The sequence below is a fragment of the Apodemus sylvaticus genome, chromosome 16, assembly GCF_947179515.1.
Source record: "Apodemus sylvaticus chromosome 16, mApoSyl1.1, whole genome shotgun sequence".
NCBI classification, from domain to species: domain Eukaryota; kingdom Metazoa; phylum Chordata; class Mammalia; order Rodentia; family Muridae; genus Apodemus; species Apodemus sylvaticus.
The window spans coordinates 36,801,134-36,818,512 of NC_067487.1; the positions used below are offsets into that span (position 1 = coordinate 36,801,134).

General features: G+C 41.0%; 1 protein-coding gene across 3 annotated transcripts in view; it reads right to left on the reverse strand.

Moving 5' to 3' along the window:
- The window catches only part of Fyb1 (FYN binding protein 1), a 147,235-nt gene that overhangs the window by 44,329 nt on the left and 85,527 nt on the right, over positions 1-17,379 (reverse strand). For all 3 annotated transcript variants that reach the window (XM_052159860.1, XM_052159858.1, XM_052159859.1), the window contains exon 3: positions 8,761-8,917. In XM_052159860.1, coding sequence (XP_052015820.1) covers positions 8,761-8,917 — 157 coding nt within the window. The remainder of the gene's footprint in view (positions 1-8,760; positions 8,918-17,379) is intronic.

The window sequence follows — 17,379 nt, forward strand, 5'->3', positions numbered from 1 at the left end:
TCTTCTTTAAAACAATCCCTTCTCCCAACGAGAGTGACTTCAGGAAGAACACTTGGCTCTTTCCTTTGCTGACCTTAGCCATTTCCCACTCATTATTATGTCTTATTACCTCACCTTTCCTGTCTTATTACTATTAATAACCACCAATTTTGTTTGGTATATAAAACTCTCAACGCTGGGTTCCATCTGAAGGATCGGTTTCACTTGACGCAATTCTGATTCCTTTTAAAACATCCCAAAGAAATGCGCTATAGCAAAAGACGTGGACTTGAGCATTAATAACGAAAATTTCAGCCTTCTGATTTCATCTCACTTGGTCAGAGTAACAGGCAGGAAAGTGTAATGCGCGGCCTGTATTCTGACCACTAGGTGGCGAAAGACTGCAATTTAAAATATGCGTAAAACTCAGATCTTTTAAATGATTCGAGATTTCTGGTTCCCATTTACCTTCAGACTTTTCAAACTTGTAACATAAATTGATGTGAAGGACACAATTACAAATTACTTCCCAGAATAACTTCAGAAGCAGGCTGAGCAGGCCCCTCATGGTCAAAGTCCCTATCTCCCTAGATTTTCCCCTTGTTCCCAGTTGGCGATTCTACTGTGCACCCCAGGGGAGGGAGCTCCAACCTGGTCAGTCATTTAGCCCAACCATCACCAGACTGATGCTGAGCCAGACTCTGTTCCAGAAATTCTTCCCTGTCTACAGTATTGGTTTTTTTTTTTTTTTTTTTTTTTTTTTTTTTTTTTTTTTGCCTTTGCTGGTTATTTCTTATCACCATATATAAACATGTCCATTTTCTTATAAGCTCTATGCCACCCTTGCTACCTAACATACTTGAGGTCAGCCTAGGTTATAATAGCATGAGATCCTGCCTCAAAATACAGAAACAGAAACAAACAAAAATTCTTCCCATCCCCGTTGTTGTCCTGTGCCTTTGATTCACTGGAACAGGGTCATAGAATTGGCTCTGTCCAATTTCTCTCTATGTGAATGCATGAATGTGCATGCCTAGACTGGCAGTTGAAGTTGAGTATCTTCTTTTATTACATTACACTTTATATTTTGAGACAGGGTCTTTCTCACTGAAACCAGAGCCTTTGGTTTAGCTACTCTGACTGGTCCGTGAGTCTCGGGACTCTACCTGTCTCTGTCATATCTGTAAGCCCTCCACTTCCTTGGAATTGGGGATCCAGATACATGCTTTTTACATGTGTGATGGGCACAAACCTCACGCTTGTGTGGCAGGCACTTTCCAGTTGCTAAGACCGAAGGCTTTGGAGCCACACATGATCCTCACTGTGGGCTTCATAAATAAATTCAAATGTTGCTGCCATTCCCTTCAAAATGTATCCACGGTGCCGACCTTTCTTCCCATGTTGGCTAGAATGCTCTTTATACTGCTCTTTATATATTTTTATATATTTATATTGCTCTTTATAATGCTCTTTGTATACGCAAAACTAACCGGTTCTGGGGTTCTGGTGCTGGCTTGATGTTTGCCCATCTACTTAACGTGACCATAATGGAACGCAAGTCACTTAGGGTCTGTCACAGCACGCGAAGCCAGTATAATCCGCGCTTTCCGCATTGCTTCTCTTGCTGCCTTTAGAGTAGTTCTGCCCCTCCCTCCTCAGACTTTGGCTCTTCTGTTTTTCTCCTCTGTTGGCTTCTGTTGTTGCTTAGACTGGCAATTAAAGTTGAGTATCTTCTATTATTACATTACACTTTATATTTTGAGACACTCCGTTCTCTGCCTTGAGCAGCCCCTCCCCCATAGCTTTATGCCTAACACCCACATCCCCTTGCGTCTTTGCTTCCTCACATCGCTGTTTAAAGCTGTAAGGATATGCTGTCTGTAACACCCCTCACGTTTCCTTTCCTGTTTTTCCCCTAGGGACTTGACCCTTACTGCCCATCGCAGTGTCTTCCATCTGTCCGTCTGTTCCTGTTTCTCCTGCCCTTGCTTCATATAGAAGCAGAGATCTCTGTTTAGTGCATGTCCTTCCCTGAAGTTCAATAGAAAAGACACAGAGAAGTGACCTGGAGTTTTTTTTTTTTGGGGGGGGGGGGGACAGAGTTTCTCTGTGTAGACCTGGCTGTCCTGGAACTCACTCTGTAGACCAGGCTGGCCTTGAACTCAGAAATCTGCCTGCCTCTGCCTCCCAAGTGCTGAGATTAAAGGCATGTGCTACCACCACCCGGCGACTTGGAGATTTGTTGAGTGAATGTTTTACACACCTTAAAAAAAATGTATGAATATACCGTTGCTGTCTTCAGACACAGCAGAAGAGGGCAACAGATCTCATTGCAGATGGTTGTGAACCATGTGGTTGCTGGGAATTGAACTCAGGACCTCTGGAAGAGCAGTCAGTGCTCTTAACCAAGGAGCCATCTTTCCAGCCCCAGTAAATATTCTAAAAGCCCAATAGGTTGTGACTTGAGAGTGGATTCTGAGTAGCGGGAGGGAATAGCATCCACAAGGGTGCTCTGAAGGGTGGGAGACGAGGCTCAGAAACACCTGCATCTTGTACTTTTCTGCCTCGAACCCAACCCATCAATTTTCCATGTACTCCTGAGCATAACTACTCTGGCCCCTTTTGTTTTCGTTTCCTCTATGTATTTATCTAACTTCCCCTTCAGTGGGGGACATTTCTCATCTAGATATTTCCTCATTGTGGAATTTACAGATAGGAACTTTAAAACTGTTGAAGCTTTCTGTTTTGAAGAGACAAATAAGCTTCTAGAGGTCCTTAACCTTCACATTTCCCCTTCTCTGCACACAGTAATTAACTTTACAGTGCTCTAAGTATAGAGTTTCCAGGCAACACAAAACACCAGAGCCTCTTAGATCCTTTCGTGTTCCTTCTAAGTTGGGTCTATTTTACTGAAGTTGGCTGATCATAGATAAGCCACTTAGCTAGAGGAAGCCGTAACAAGATTGAGATAATGAACAATTCAAGGTTTATCTCTGTCAGTGGACTTTGGAAAGAGCTTATAGAAACAATGTTACCTCTAAGAATTCTGTTTCCTTCTTTGAGATTCCTGCAAAGCTGACACATTGACTAGCACCCCATGCTCTACCTCTGCTTTTGAATTCCATTCTTTCTTCTACTTAAGCCTACTTAGGAGCCTTATCCACGGTGGATTCTAGGGACGAGGTTTTCAGACAGTCTACACAGCAGGCCTACTTGTGCTATGTTTTAGAAGAATATGCTATCAAGGCTGGCTGGCCAATGACTTGCAGAGGAACACATTTTCTTTATAAATACACACTTCCGTAAAAGTGGCCTAGTTGATAAAAGTATTTTGCTGTGTGAGGCCTTATCAACAATGTTTGCTTTCCTTCTAGATTTTAGGTCTTCAGACAGGTGTCAGACGCAAGGAAACCATGAGAGTTCCTATGGTCCCTGTGGAAACCTTAGTGTCTACCAACCTCTGGTCGGCTTCTGCTGGAAGCTGCCTGAGTCTTCCACTATTTTTTCATAACCATGGTTTCTGTTGGCCCTTCTCACGCCTGTGGACTTGCCCGAAAAACCTGTGCTTAGACAGCGCCACCTGCTGGCTGTCCTTTCTTTTTTATCTTTGTTTTTTTTTTTTAATTCATTTATCGTATTTTAATTTTTTATTAGATATATTCTTTATTTACATTTCAAATGCTGTCCCCTTTCCTAGTTTCCCCCCTCACCCTGAAAATCCCCTAACCCATTCCTCCTCCCCCTGTTCACCAATTCACCCATTCCTGCTTCCCTGTCCTGGTATTCCCCGACATTGGAACATTGAGCCTTTCCAGGACCAAGGGCCTCTCATCCCTTTGGGGTCTAACAAGGTAATCCTCTGCTGCCTATGCATCTGGAGCCATGGGTAACTCCATATGTACTCTTTAGTTGATGTTTTTGTTCCTGGGAGCTCTGGGAGTACTGGGTGGCTCATATTGTTGTTCCTCCTATGGCGCTGCAAAGCCCTTCAGCTCCTTAGGTCCTTTCTCTAGCTCCTCCATTGGGGACCCTGTGCTCAGTTCAATGGCTGGCTGAGAGTGTCCCCGTCTGTATCTGTCATGCACTGGCAGAGCCTCCCAGGTGACATTTATATCAGGCTCCTGTCAGCAAGCACTTGTTGGCATCCACAATAGTGTCTGGGTTTTGTAACTGTATATGGGATGGATCCCTAGGTGGGGCAGTCTCTGCTCCACAGTTTGTCTCTGTATCTCCTCCTGTGGGTCAGCATGTAAAAGAATGCGAATCAATCCATTCTTATCTCCTTGTACAAATCTCAAGTCCAAGTGAATCAAGACCTCTACATAATAATCAGACACACTGAAATTAATAGAAAAGAAAGTGGAGGAAAGCCTCGAGCACATGGACACAGGGGAAAATTTCCTGAACAGAACACCAATAGCTTATGCTCTAAGATCAAGAATTGACAAGTAGGACCTCGTAAAATCACAACGTTTCTGTAAGGCAAAGGCACTGTCAATAGGACAAAATGGGAAAAGATCTTTACCAACCCTTCATCCGACAGAGGGCTAATATCTAATATATACAAAGAACTCAAGAAGTTAGACCCCAGAGAACCAAATAACCCTATTAAAAAATGGAGTACAGAGCTAAACAACAAATTTTCATCTGAGGAATACCGAATGTCAAGAAGCACCTAAAGAAATATTCAACATCCTAAGTCATCAGGGAAATGCAAATCAAAACAACCCTGAGATCTCACTTCACACCAGCCAGAATGGCTAAGATTAAAAACCTCGCCAGCAGGTGTTGGCGAGGATGTGGAGAAAGAGGAACACCACTGCTGGTGGGATTGCAAGCTGGTACAACCATTCTGGAAATCAGTCTGGTGGTTCAGAAAACTGGGCTCGTCATTTCCGGAGGATCCTGCAATACTGCTCCTGGGCATATACCCAGAGGATTCCCCGGCATGCAATAAGAACACATGCTCCACTATGTTCATAGCAGCCTTATTTATAATAGCCAGAAGCTGGAAAGAATCCAGATGTCCCTCAGTGGAGGAATGGATACAGAAAATGTGGTATATTTACACAATGTACTACTCAGTTATTAGAAACAATAATTTCATGAAATTCTTGTACAAATGGATGGAACTAGAAAAATATCATCCTGAGGTAACCCAATCACAAAAGAACACACATGGTATGCACTCACTGATAAGTGGATATTAGCCCAGAAGCTTGGAATACCCAAGACACAATTCACAGATTAAATGAAGAAGGAGATGCAAGACCAAAGTGTGGATACTCTGGTGCTTCTTGGAAGGGGGAACAAAATGGCTGTCCTTTCTTTATCTTGTTGAATGCCAGCCTCCTGTTACTGAACCCAGAGTCCTGTGACTTTTAATGAGTCATTAGACTTATGGGTGGTCTGGAGAACCCCTGAAGCAGAGGACCTATTGTCAACTACCTTTCCCTTCTCCCCCCCATAATCTCAATGAAATGATAACTGGTCTCAAGGGTTTATCAACTTTCAGAATTCTTGTTTGAGCCACTTGTGAAGATTTCATACTAAAAGTTTGCTGAGCTGGTGCCTGGGGGAGGAATTATAACAGACTTTAGAAGTGCTAGGATCTCGGGCCCACTATGGTGTCATATGCCTGTAATCCAGGCAGAGGCAGAGAGGAGGAGAGGCAGAGAGGCAGAGAGGCAGAGGCAGAAGGAGCATGCCATGGTTGTCTCTGGAGGGGCCCTGTCAGAGCCTTACACATACAGAGGCAGATGCTAGCAGCCAACCATTGGACTTGGCGTGGGGTCCCCAATGGAGGAGCTGGAAGGCAGTTGGGAGGAGCTGAAGGGGTTTACAGCCCTGTGGCAAGAACAACTATGTCGGCCACCAAGATGCCCCAGGGCTCCCAGGGACTAAGCCATCAACCAAGGGGCACACATGGTTCTAACCAAAAAATGTGGCAGAGGAAGGCCTTGTTGGGCATCAGTGGAAGGAATGGTCCTTGGTCCAGTGAAGACTCACTAGATGCCTGAACAAAGGGAAATTGAGGGGGGAGTGGGGAGTGGGTTGGGTGGAGGGGCATATACATGGAGGCAGGGGATGGGAGGAGGGGTTGGATGTTTCCAGGGAGGGGGATGGGAGGAGGGGTTGGATGTTTCCAGGGAGGGGGGAAACCGGGAAAGGTTTTAGCATTTGAAATGTAAATGAAGATTATATGAATTTTTTTTTTTTTTTTAAAAAAGGATCTTTCTAAGGTCAAAGTCAGCTTGGGCTACATAGTTGTAGGCTAGCCAGGAGTATACAGTGAGGATCTGACTCAGAGAAAATGAAAAACAAAGCTAAAATGTAAAATAAAAGTAAATACATGAAAAAATTCTGAGATCTAAATTTAATGAGTTAAAGTAACCAGAGGTTAAAAAAAAAACACTTAGAAATAAGAAATATGACTTTATATATGTGAAAAGGAAAAATAAGGAAATTAAATGTTTAATGAATGAATTTATATGGAAATTAAATATTTAAGAGAACATATATTAGTTATTTTAATTAGGCTAATGCTTATTAGCCAGATTAAATATATATTTAGGTAAATATATAGCTAATATTAATTAGGCTAATAATAATAGTATTAAGTAGATGTTCACACTTGAATTTAGTAGAAGAATCTCCCAGAGTGTTCACAGGGGTTCAAGTGACATCTCTAAGCTCAAATACCTGAAAGGCTGTAATGTTAATATGCACATAACTAGCAGATAAGACCCACCAAGCTACCCACACATAATTAGTTACTAACTTGAAACTCCCATGGAAGTTACAGGTTAAAAAGAATCATGGGTAACTCATAATAAATGCATTTTCCACCACTGTCTTAACTTGTAACTGTGAAGCAATTAAGGAAGATGTCAATGTGATTTTGTAATTAATACATTACATTATGTGGATTATAGGATAAAGACTAACAAACACATCATAAAAAGGATAAGGTGAAATCAAATTATACTATTATAGTGGAATGTCACTGTATTGGGTAGTTTTGTGTCAACTTGACACAAGCTGGAATCTTCAGAAAAGAAGGAATGTCAGTTGAAGAAATGCCTCTATAAGATCCTGCTGTAACCACTTTTATAGTGATCTCACTGTGGGTGGTAAGCGGGCTGAGCAAGCCATGGGTAGCAAGGCAGTAAGCAGCACCCTCCATGGTCTCTGCATCAGTTCCTGTGTCCAGGTTCCCGCCCTCAGTGAGTTCCTGTCCTTACTGTTTTTTGACTATGAACTGTTATGTAGCACTGTTGGTGAAATACACCCTTTCTTCCCCAAGTTGCTTTTAGTCATAGTTTTCTTTTCTTTTCTTTCTTTTTCGTTTTTTTTAGAAGATGTATTTATTTTATGCATATGAGTACACTGTCTCTGTTTCTAGACACACCAGAAGAGGGCATCAGATCCCGTTACAGATGGTTGTGAGCCACCATATGGTTACTGAGAATTGAACTCAGGGCCTGTGGAAGAGCAGTCGGTGTTCTTAACCACTGAGCCATCTCTCCAGTCTCTAGTCATGATTTCATCACAGCATTAGCAACCCTAACCAAGAGTTGGTACCAGGACAGCGGAGTATTGCTGTGCCACACATGGCCATGCCAGTTTGGGGAGGATTGTGGAAGGACTTTGGAATTTGGGGCTAGAAGGGTCATTGAGTGCTGAGAGCTCTGACCTGTTCGATAGGAGCATTGAAAAGAATGTCGAAAGCAGTGCAGACAGTAGGGGCCTGGCTTATAAAGATCCAGCGGGAAGCAAACACTCTTCTGGACTGGTTTTTGGATAAAGAATCTGTAGTTCTGGTCAGCTGGAGCTGAAGAATCAGCTGTATTTAATAAGATACCAGAACCTTTGCTTTGCTGGGATGCTTGGCGCTGGTCAGCTGGAGACATGAGCAGTCCTTAAGAAGCTTTGTTTGATGGCTCAGCAGTTAAGAGCACTGACTGCTCTTCTGAAGGTCCTGAGTTCAAATCCCAGCAACCACATGGTGGCTCACAACCATCTGTAATGTAATCTGACATGCCCTCTTCTGGGTGTCTGAAGACAGCTACAGTGTACTTATATGTTATACATAAACAAATTTTCTTTTAAAGAAAGCTTTGCTGAGGTGAAATCTTCTGGAAAGCATTTCCTGAGAGTCAGCACATAAAACCTGTGTTCCAGGTAAGGCCAACTGTTGTATATGTTCCAAGCTGAACCTGGTAGTGTAGGCATCATCCAGATGGTGCTAGTTCTGAGGGTGTTGAAGGGGTCATGGAGAGTATCTGTGACAGTGCTGTGTGGGAGGGCTGGAGTCCCTGAAGAGAGCCCAGGAGAGGCGATTGGTCAAAGTGCAGCCCAGCTGCAGCGAGGAACAGTTTTGGAGATGCCAGTGCCAAGGGATGACCACTAAGAACAGCAGCAGCAGCGGAGCCTGCTGGAGCCTGGAAGACAAACTCTGTGTGCTGCAGAGGGCAGAGCTGAAGTGACCCAAGTGTCTTGGCCCAGAAGATTGCCAGTCAATCCCAGACAATTGGACATTGAGTTATTTACACCGTTGGAGTCCGGTTTTGCTTTGGTCAGATTGTGAGCGCGCCCTGGCTCTTCCCACTTGAAGTAAGAAAGTATGCAAACTTTAAAAGAGCCTGCCTTTCACCCTGTCCACTGCCTACGAAACTACCATAGAAGTTTTCCATAGACCGGTTAGCAACCAGCCATGCATAATTTGGAAAAGCCCAGCGAGATGCTGCTGATGAAATTGTAAGATGATCCTTTACTTACTTCAGGTCAAGGGGAGGCTTAATGTTTCTGGGGGGCAGGCTGGGGACTGGCGGATGTGTCGGATGAGACGCTGGCAGTGGCGGCTGGCTGGCTGGGTGAGTAGGCGGAGGTGGTGGCAGGGAAGTCGTCGAGTAAGGTGTCTGGCTTTTGCTGGCACCTAGGAAACAAAGGATGGTAAACATTTAAGAATGTACTGTTCCAAAGATGCAGAAACAACAGAAACCTTAGAAATATGCCCTTTGTCGAGCAAATGCTTTAAAGTGTCTTAAAATTGATATATATTACCTTTTATGAACTTTTTTATAAACCTTAATTTTAACACTATTGTGTGAACCATTCTATATCAGTTCTAGATAGCATATTCTTCATGATTTTGCAAATACACTTTACTTTCTTTTCATTAGATCTGTGTTTGAGACCAGAGAAATCTCGCACTCACATCTCCTGTTCCCAGATGTAGCACTCATATCATACTTTGTTTTTTGACAAATTCTTTGATCTTTTTAAATTATTATTTATTATTTATTTTAAGATTGTGAGTGCACTGTCACCCTCTTCAGATACACCAGAAGAGGGCATCAGATCCCATCACAGATGATTGAGAGCAACCATGTGGTTGCTGGGACTTGGCCTCGGGAACTCTGGAAGAACAGTCAGTGCTCTTTACCACTGAGCCATCTCTCTAACCCCCTCTTTGCTTCTTAACAAATGATATTTTGTTTGGGCTGTGGTTTTAAAACATGGAAGCCTGTTAAGTCATCCCACGAGTAAATCGGATACATTGCTAAAATTATATTACAGATATTAAGAAAATGTAAGCATGAATCACCCTTATTCCCACCCCCCAGTGCCTACTACTGAAACACATGTATTTTGTTTTGATGTGAATGTATGATATCAGTATATTGTCTCCCTTCAATTCCTCTAATATGACTCTATTGACTTTTCTTTTATTTTGAGTTTTGATACGAGGTCTTATTATGTAGACTGGGCTTGCCTGGGGCAGAGACATCCGCTTACCCCTCTGCTTGAGTGGCATAATAAAAGGTGTGTGCTAGGACATCAGATCTCTGTCGCTTTTAAATTCTGCAGCATGGTATTCATCCTGAGATGTATCTTTGCTGGTCCCATGGCTCTGATACCTTAAGGGAATCTTCTGTGCTGCAGCAAATGGGAATGAAGCCCGTGGACTTCAGTCCTGGCTTGGATCAGCTAATTTTTGCATTCTTTTATAAAATGGAGCTAACAATGATGGCCCCTTATATGTTAATATGGGATGTTCTGGTCCAACAATATAAAGCACTTAAGATAGTGTTTGGCTGGTAGTAAGTTCAAAGTTTTATTTTTTTATATAATACATTTTTTGTGGAGTGCCTAAAGTATGGCAAGTTCTGTTTGAGGTACTAGAAACACAGCAGAGATAAATCAGTTTCTGAGGAAATATATAATACCTAAATACATAAATAATAATTAATAAATGTGAACCGTCATATACATTGTGACATGTATAATGAAAGGTGGAAATGCTATCTAACTGGGGGTCATGGGTATTCTCCCCAGCTCTGCATTTAATGACCTGACCATGGTATATTGGAATTGGAATACACACACACACACACACACACACCCTTTTTCTCATAGAAATTCAAAACATGTTCATTCACCACTAATTTCTCGACTATCTTGAGAAAGTAAAGAGTGAAAAAAACTAACAATGCTGTTTAGATTTAAGTGTTCCACTTCTCCAGTTATTATATTATTAACAGTATAAAACTGAGGAAATATTCCTCTAGTACTTAGCCAAATATTTACAGTTTTTGTCTAACTCACCAAAACACTCACCTCATTCACAAATGAATGAAGCTCTGACATGTAACTTTACACCTTTGCTTACCAATCATTACAATACCAACCTAGATATTGATTACCAACTACTTGAAGATACATATTAATATTTAGGTTGGTATTGTAGTCACTCATTGATTACAATGATAGACTGCCTACCAGATATAACAATTGTGTGCACTTACTACATGCACATAAGCACACAGGCGCATACACAACCCCAGAAAACATTAGTGTTTCATGAGGACTTGCCAGCATGTCTCAGTTGGTGTCTGAGAATGTTCCCCTGGCTAATGGGGTGCATGGAGGGCGTGGGGGAGGCACACTTGCCTCTGTACTTTTCCGGCTCGCTTTGATTCTTTTCCTGATACACAATTCTCCATTTACTTTCTCGCTTGAGATTTTATACTTTTACATTGCTTGTGGCACCGAATTTACTTGAATATGAAGATTGTGTCTTTTATTGTTCTTGCTTTTTTAGAGAGGGCAAGAGGATATGTTAATTTTAATTGGAAAGATGTATTAATTTTGTATCAGTTTAAACACTAGTGCAATTTTCTATCTTTATAGCTGTGTTTCTTTTAAAATGCTTAATCTATTCAATTCTTTGTCTATATTCTACATAACACCCACTTGTTCTTATTGATTTATACAATGCCTTTATTAGGAACATTAACCTTGGGGCTAGAGAGATGGCTCAGTTGCTAGCAGTGTGTACTTGTATTTTAACTAACAATCTTACAGGGCCCCTGTGGCTCATGTCGCTTGGTGTTGACTCACATGCTATTATATGATCCATGACAGTGCTTATTAATTTGAAATGCCTCTTTCACCAGAGCATAAATATTAGATTATTTGGCAGATGAAAAGTTTTGCTACTTGAATTCATAAATAAATGATTTGTGGCCAAAGAGAATAAACTGCTGTGAGTGGATGTTAACAAGCCATTGCTGACATACAAAAATGCTTATGAACCATCTGTGACTTGTATTTCGTGGATGGGATTTGGATCCACGATCAGGAGCCATTACCATAGGAGAGTGAGCTAAGGACTAGACTGGGGAAGTTACAGCTGAGGGCTGGGTAATGTCTAGTCTTTTGAATTGGAAACACCGAGAGAGGGTGTACTCAGAAACCTGCACACAGTCTGGTGGGCCCTTTCTGAAGAGGCATCTGTGGCCTGTGGTAGAAACTTCCTGTTCTGCATGCCTCTCTTGCATTTGCTGTTCATTGCTTATAATAGCCAGAGTCTTGTTGGAAGGGTGTACTCTCTTTACCATGGAACTTGGAGCAGAAAGGGGTGAGTTTCAGTTGCCTGCAACCTTGTGTGCTAGCAGGACAGGGCTTGTCTGAGAGTGCACCAAGGCCAGAGAAGGGAACTCAGAACTAGAGAGGAATGGGTTTGAGATAAAGATGGCCATTGGGAAACTGTTAAAAAATGAACAGCAAGACTTCATAAGGCACTAAATTAATTAATTATTCCTACTCCTCATGCCACACTGAAGTCTTCCTGTGATGCACTAGGAGTTGGCAGTGAAATATTTTGCTTTGCAAAATCTACGGTCACTCTCAAATACTTCAAAGGAAAACCATTTGCATCTATGAAAAACGACTCTCAAACAAAGAGTCTTAGTTTTCCTGGGACAAAGAAATGAGCAGACTATCCTTAATATATATGTCTGACTTTGATATCTCAACCATACAGGCTTCATAAAACACAGTCAATACTGAGATTCTTATTAGGAAGAGTAGAGTATAGACGTTGAGCTATAATAAAATAAGGAGAGACAGATAAACAATACACATTGGTAGAAAATGTCAGATAATCAGAGTTCATTCCTCAATTTTAGCAAGGCGTTGTACACGTGTAGTTGTACTTATGCTTTATAATAGCCTTGGGATAATGCTACCATTTACTTTCTGTTTAGTGTTGAAAACTGTCCAAGTTCAAAGTTGATGAGTAACACAACGGAGATGAATCACAGTCATTTTCTAGATGTGTTTCTGCCTTTTCTTCTATGGTCTCTTGCTTTTAACAGTAATAAAACTGAAATTATTAGAACCATTGGAGTAGACAATTTTCCTAAGATTGAAGTATAATTCAACTATTTTTGATCTTTTATAGCCCTTTCTTCTTAGGCTGATTTTATAAGGGCATTTTCAGTTATATATTGGGCAAAGTTGGCTTCAGTCTGTGAAGTGTTTGTGGAGAGGTGTGTGGGATGCTAACTTTGTGTAGCTTTGGAATTTTGGAAGTCAGATGGCAGGAATGTAGCCATCCTGGAGTTAGTAAACACTCAAAAACATGCTGCCTGACACAGGAGAGAAGACAATGCTCTGGAATTAGTCAGAAGACTGGAAATAAAGCCACAAAAGCATGTTAAATCTATGGAATAATAGGAAAGAACAAATTTAGGCCTTCGTTACAGATGTGTCGTTTGACAGATGACCCCTGCAATCCTGATCTACTAATTTGTCTTGTTCCCCAAGGCCTGGGTACTTTGTTGGGTAGTCTTGGTTTTCAAGTACCAAGACTAAAAGCTCAGGAGTGTCTTCCTCTGAGAAGGACGGGATTGGTCAGAGATATGGACCCCTGTGTCTGTAGACAGGGTGGGTCTCCAGGAGCAGTAGTTCTCAATTCTCCTAATGTTGTGACCCCTTAGGACAATTTGTGTTGTGGTGACCCCCTACCATAAAATTTTTTTTGATGCTTCATAGTTGTAATTTTGCTACTGTTATGAATTGTAATGTACTTTGATATACAGATGGTTTTGTTTGACCCCAAAAGGAGTCTCAACCCATAGGTTGAGAACCACAGTGACTTGGAAAGTCAACAAATGTCTTAGTAAGCCCCTCCTCCACCCCTGTATCCCACTCCCAGCTCTTATCTCTCAAGTTTAGATGAAGGAACTGCACTCACTGCACTCACTGCACTGGAGTGAAACTTGAGACCTTAAGAGGAGATGTGATGGACATTTTGATGATAAATGAGATAGCATTAAGAGCTGTCATGGGTCATATAATAGCGTGTTAGTTGTGATTGAATTTTATTCTATCATGCCGATAGATGACATTTATGAATCCATCTGTAAGTTGGACAACATTTAAGTTATTTGCACTTTTGTCTATGCTGAAGAATGCCTGCTGTAAATACTCACATGCAAACTTCTATATGGGCCTGTTTTCACATCTGGAGTGGCTATCAAGGAAAACATTGTTGGGTAACTCCATATCTGTCATTCTGAAGGACTCTAGGTCAGTTCCTATTTTTTTTGACAGCTTGGGCGATTAAAATTTAAAAAATAAAATTACTCTTGTGTTTGAGTCTTTGACTACACATATACATATCTTTGGAAAGTGGAATTACTGACCTAAGGAACTGAGCATGGAAACAACCTGGTAAATGTCACATAGTAAGCTTCTACCGCTTTGTGTGCCTCTAGTACAGAAGAACTGTTGCTTTGTCATAAACTCAGCAACATTCTTAATACTGAAAGGTAAAAGCATGGTGGAATAAGACTATTTAATTTGCATTTCTATACTTGAGGCTAAGGAGTTTGAACATGCCCACATGTTTATCTGTGTGAGCATGAATAACTCTTATACACAAGCATTTGTATATAATTTGTAAAATATAGCATTTTGTCTAAACAGTGTACTTGTCTCTATCTTTAGAGAGACAGGACCATCAGATCCCAGGAATTTAAAAATTAGGCTGCAAACATACACCCAAACTATTGCCCATCTAACTATTTTGGAGAAACCAAACTTTTGAAAATCTGCCTGCCCTTTTGAAGCATGGTAAGGATGTGTGGCTGGAAAGAACCTGGAAAAGCACACATTCCCTTTTATGATTTTATTTGATAGAATATAAAACATCCTATGTTATAGAGGCACATAGATAGCTCCTGCTTGCTAAAACATTTAGAGCACTTTCAGCTGCCTTCAGTGGGTAAGGTCTTGAAACCACTGGGCCTTACACTTGGTCTGATTTTACCATACTTTTGCTTGCCTGAATTCAGAATCTTCAAAGATTTTGTAAACTGTAGTGGATGGGAAATTTTGCAAACCAATTTAGTTGAGAACAAAACACAGGAACTATATTAGTAAGAATTGCTTTTGGTTTGAAAGCAAAGTGCCAAGAAAATGTTAGCCAGCCTAGAACAGTCCTTCAAAATGGAAAGAAAAGTAATATCGAAACATGAGGGTCACACAGGGAGTGAAGGCCATAAGTAGGATGGAGGTGAAGAGGTGGAGATCAAAACAGCTCTGATGAGGAGTGAGAGGAAAGAAGTTAACTCTTCAGTCACACCTTCAACTCCTCAACTTATTAACACCCAGGGCAGTGGTTCTCAACCTTCCTAACACTGCAGCCCTTTAATACAGTTCCTCATATTGTGATCACTCCAATCCATAAGATTATTTTCATTGCTATTGTGATTATATTCACATTATGATTATAATACATCATAATACATTGTGATTATATTCACAACTGTAATTTTTTTTGATACTGTTGTGAATTGTAATAGAAGCGTCGAGTGTGCAGGATATCTGTTATGTGATCTCTGTGAGACCACCATTCGACCCCCAAAGGGGTCATGACCCACATTTGAACTCAGGACCTATACTTGCCCAGCAAGCACGACATTGAAAGAAAGACATTGAGACCTGCTGGTCTAGAGTGTTCAATTATTGTTTTGGACTTATTTATAATACTCAGAATTTAAGTGTGTGACCATGTCATCTCCCACATGTGGATGCCAGAGGATAGCTTGCAGGAGCTGGCTCTGTCTTCTGTCATGTAGGTAGGTCTCAGAGACTGAACTGTCCTCAGACTTGAAGGCAGGTGCTTTTCCTGATGAACCATCTTGACAGCTCTTTTCTTTTTTAAGTCTTAAAAACTTCCTTTCCCAATAACAACTCTAGTGGCTAGTTAATTATATATAACTGTAAAGGCACACTATTTTTACTAGTGATTTTATTTGTAATACATAAAATAACATGAATTTTAATTTTTCAATAATTTAATAATAAGAAAATGCGGATTTTTGCATCTTGCCCACTAGAAATGATGTCAAATATTAATTAGCTTATATTTAACATTTTAAAACATGTAAGTACTTTAAAAAGAAGTCTACATATAAGATAAGCTCTTCATTAGATACTTGTAGAATACAAAGTATTGTTTTTCTGCTCTAAGAATGTATTTGAGTGGAAGACAGTAGTGTCTTTCTTCTAATGCCAAACATTGTTTTAGAGCCAAGGAGAGAGCTCAGTGTGATTTAGTGTTTGCTGTGCAAGCACAGGTCCTGAGCTCAAATCCTCAGTGACTACCTAAAAAGGTGGGTGTGACTGTGCGCTGTAGTGTGGGCAGAGTGCTCAGTGCTACTGCACTGGGTGTGATCCCGGTGCTGTAGGGGCAGAGAGGATGCTGGGATGTTGTCTGTCAATTCACCTTTATCACAAAGGACTAAAGCAGCGAGTGACAGAGCAGGATACCTGATGTCTTTATGTGGCTTCTTCCTGTATACAGAAATACGTGTGCCTGCACGCACATGTACACATACATCACATATACCACCCTCCATAGCAGTTTTACTGCTATGGTACATATAACATGCAGAGGAGAAAAAGCACTAGAACTCAAGTTTAGAAATCTCTGATGAACAATTTAATTTTTATTTTTTGAGGGAATAATAAAAGTTAGAAATCCTTTGAGAATACATTATGAAGAAAACTGATGTAACCCCCAGAGACAGCATTTACATGTAGAGAAGGAATAATTCTGGTACCGTAGTGGCAATAGTCTAGTGGGTCTTGCAAACGGAGGTAGAAATAGACACCTACACTGTCTGTGGCAGTTGGGCCAGAGCATGCTTTTGACCAATAAATGGGCTGACAGTAGTTCTTGGGAGACAGATGACTTGTTATTGCTGGAGGCCACTACTGGGATAAATATGTGAACCATAAGCCAAGATATTTTCATAGTACCATTCAGTGTTTGCAACTAGTAAGCTAAATAAAACAATGGAGTTATGCAGAGAAACAAGTACACCTTGGGGTTATTCTGGTTTTATATCCCTTATCGGAAATAAACGCTTAGGATGAGATCTGTTGCAATCTGTGCACACATAATGAGATATATTGGGGATGTGACCCAAATGCAAAAGGACAGGAAGATAATGTATTATGTGTACTTCATTCACAGAGCATGAAGGCAATTTTATACAGCATTTTCAGTCTACCTAAAGAGGTCAGGTGGGAGGTCGACAAGATGGATCACCAGGTCAAGAAGCTTGCTGCCAAGCTTGACACTCGAGTTTGATATCTGGAACTTCATGGTGGAAGGAGAAGTTGTTCTCACCTGGAAGTTGTTCTACACCTGGAAGTTGTTCTCAGACCTGTGCATGTGTGCTGTGGCATGTAAATGCCCTCCAACACACAAAAAACCCAAACAAGCAAATGTCAAAGGGGAGTGAGTGCTGAGGTGCACAGCTTGTATTTTAGGGCCCTGTTGAAACTTTTGAGGTCATTTAGGATTTTGGATTTTTGGATTAGTGAGACTCAACCTCTATCAACTTGTGACAGACATCTTCTTTTAAAGTGCATTTTAACAGACAGATGTTAACTGTACATGTGATATTTTGGCACATGTTTGCATTGCTTTAATGACATTAATACAAACAGGGTATTTAGGCCATCTCTGATCTCACCAATTTATCATTTCTCTGTAATAAGAAGACCCTAAGTCATCTCCATTGGTTATTTTGG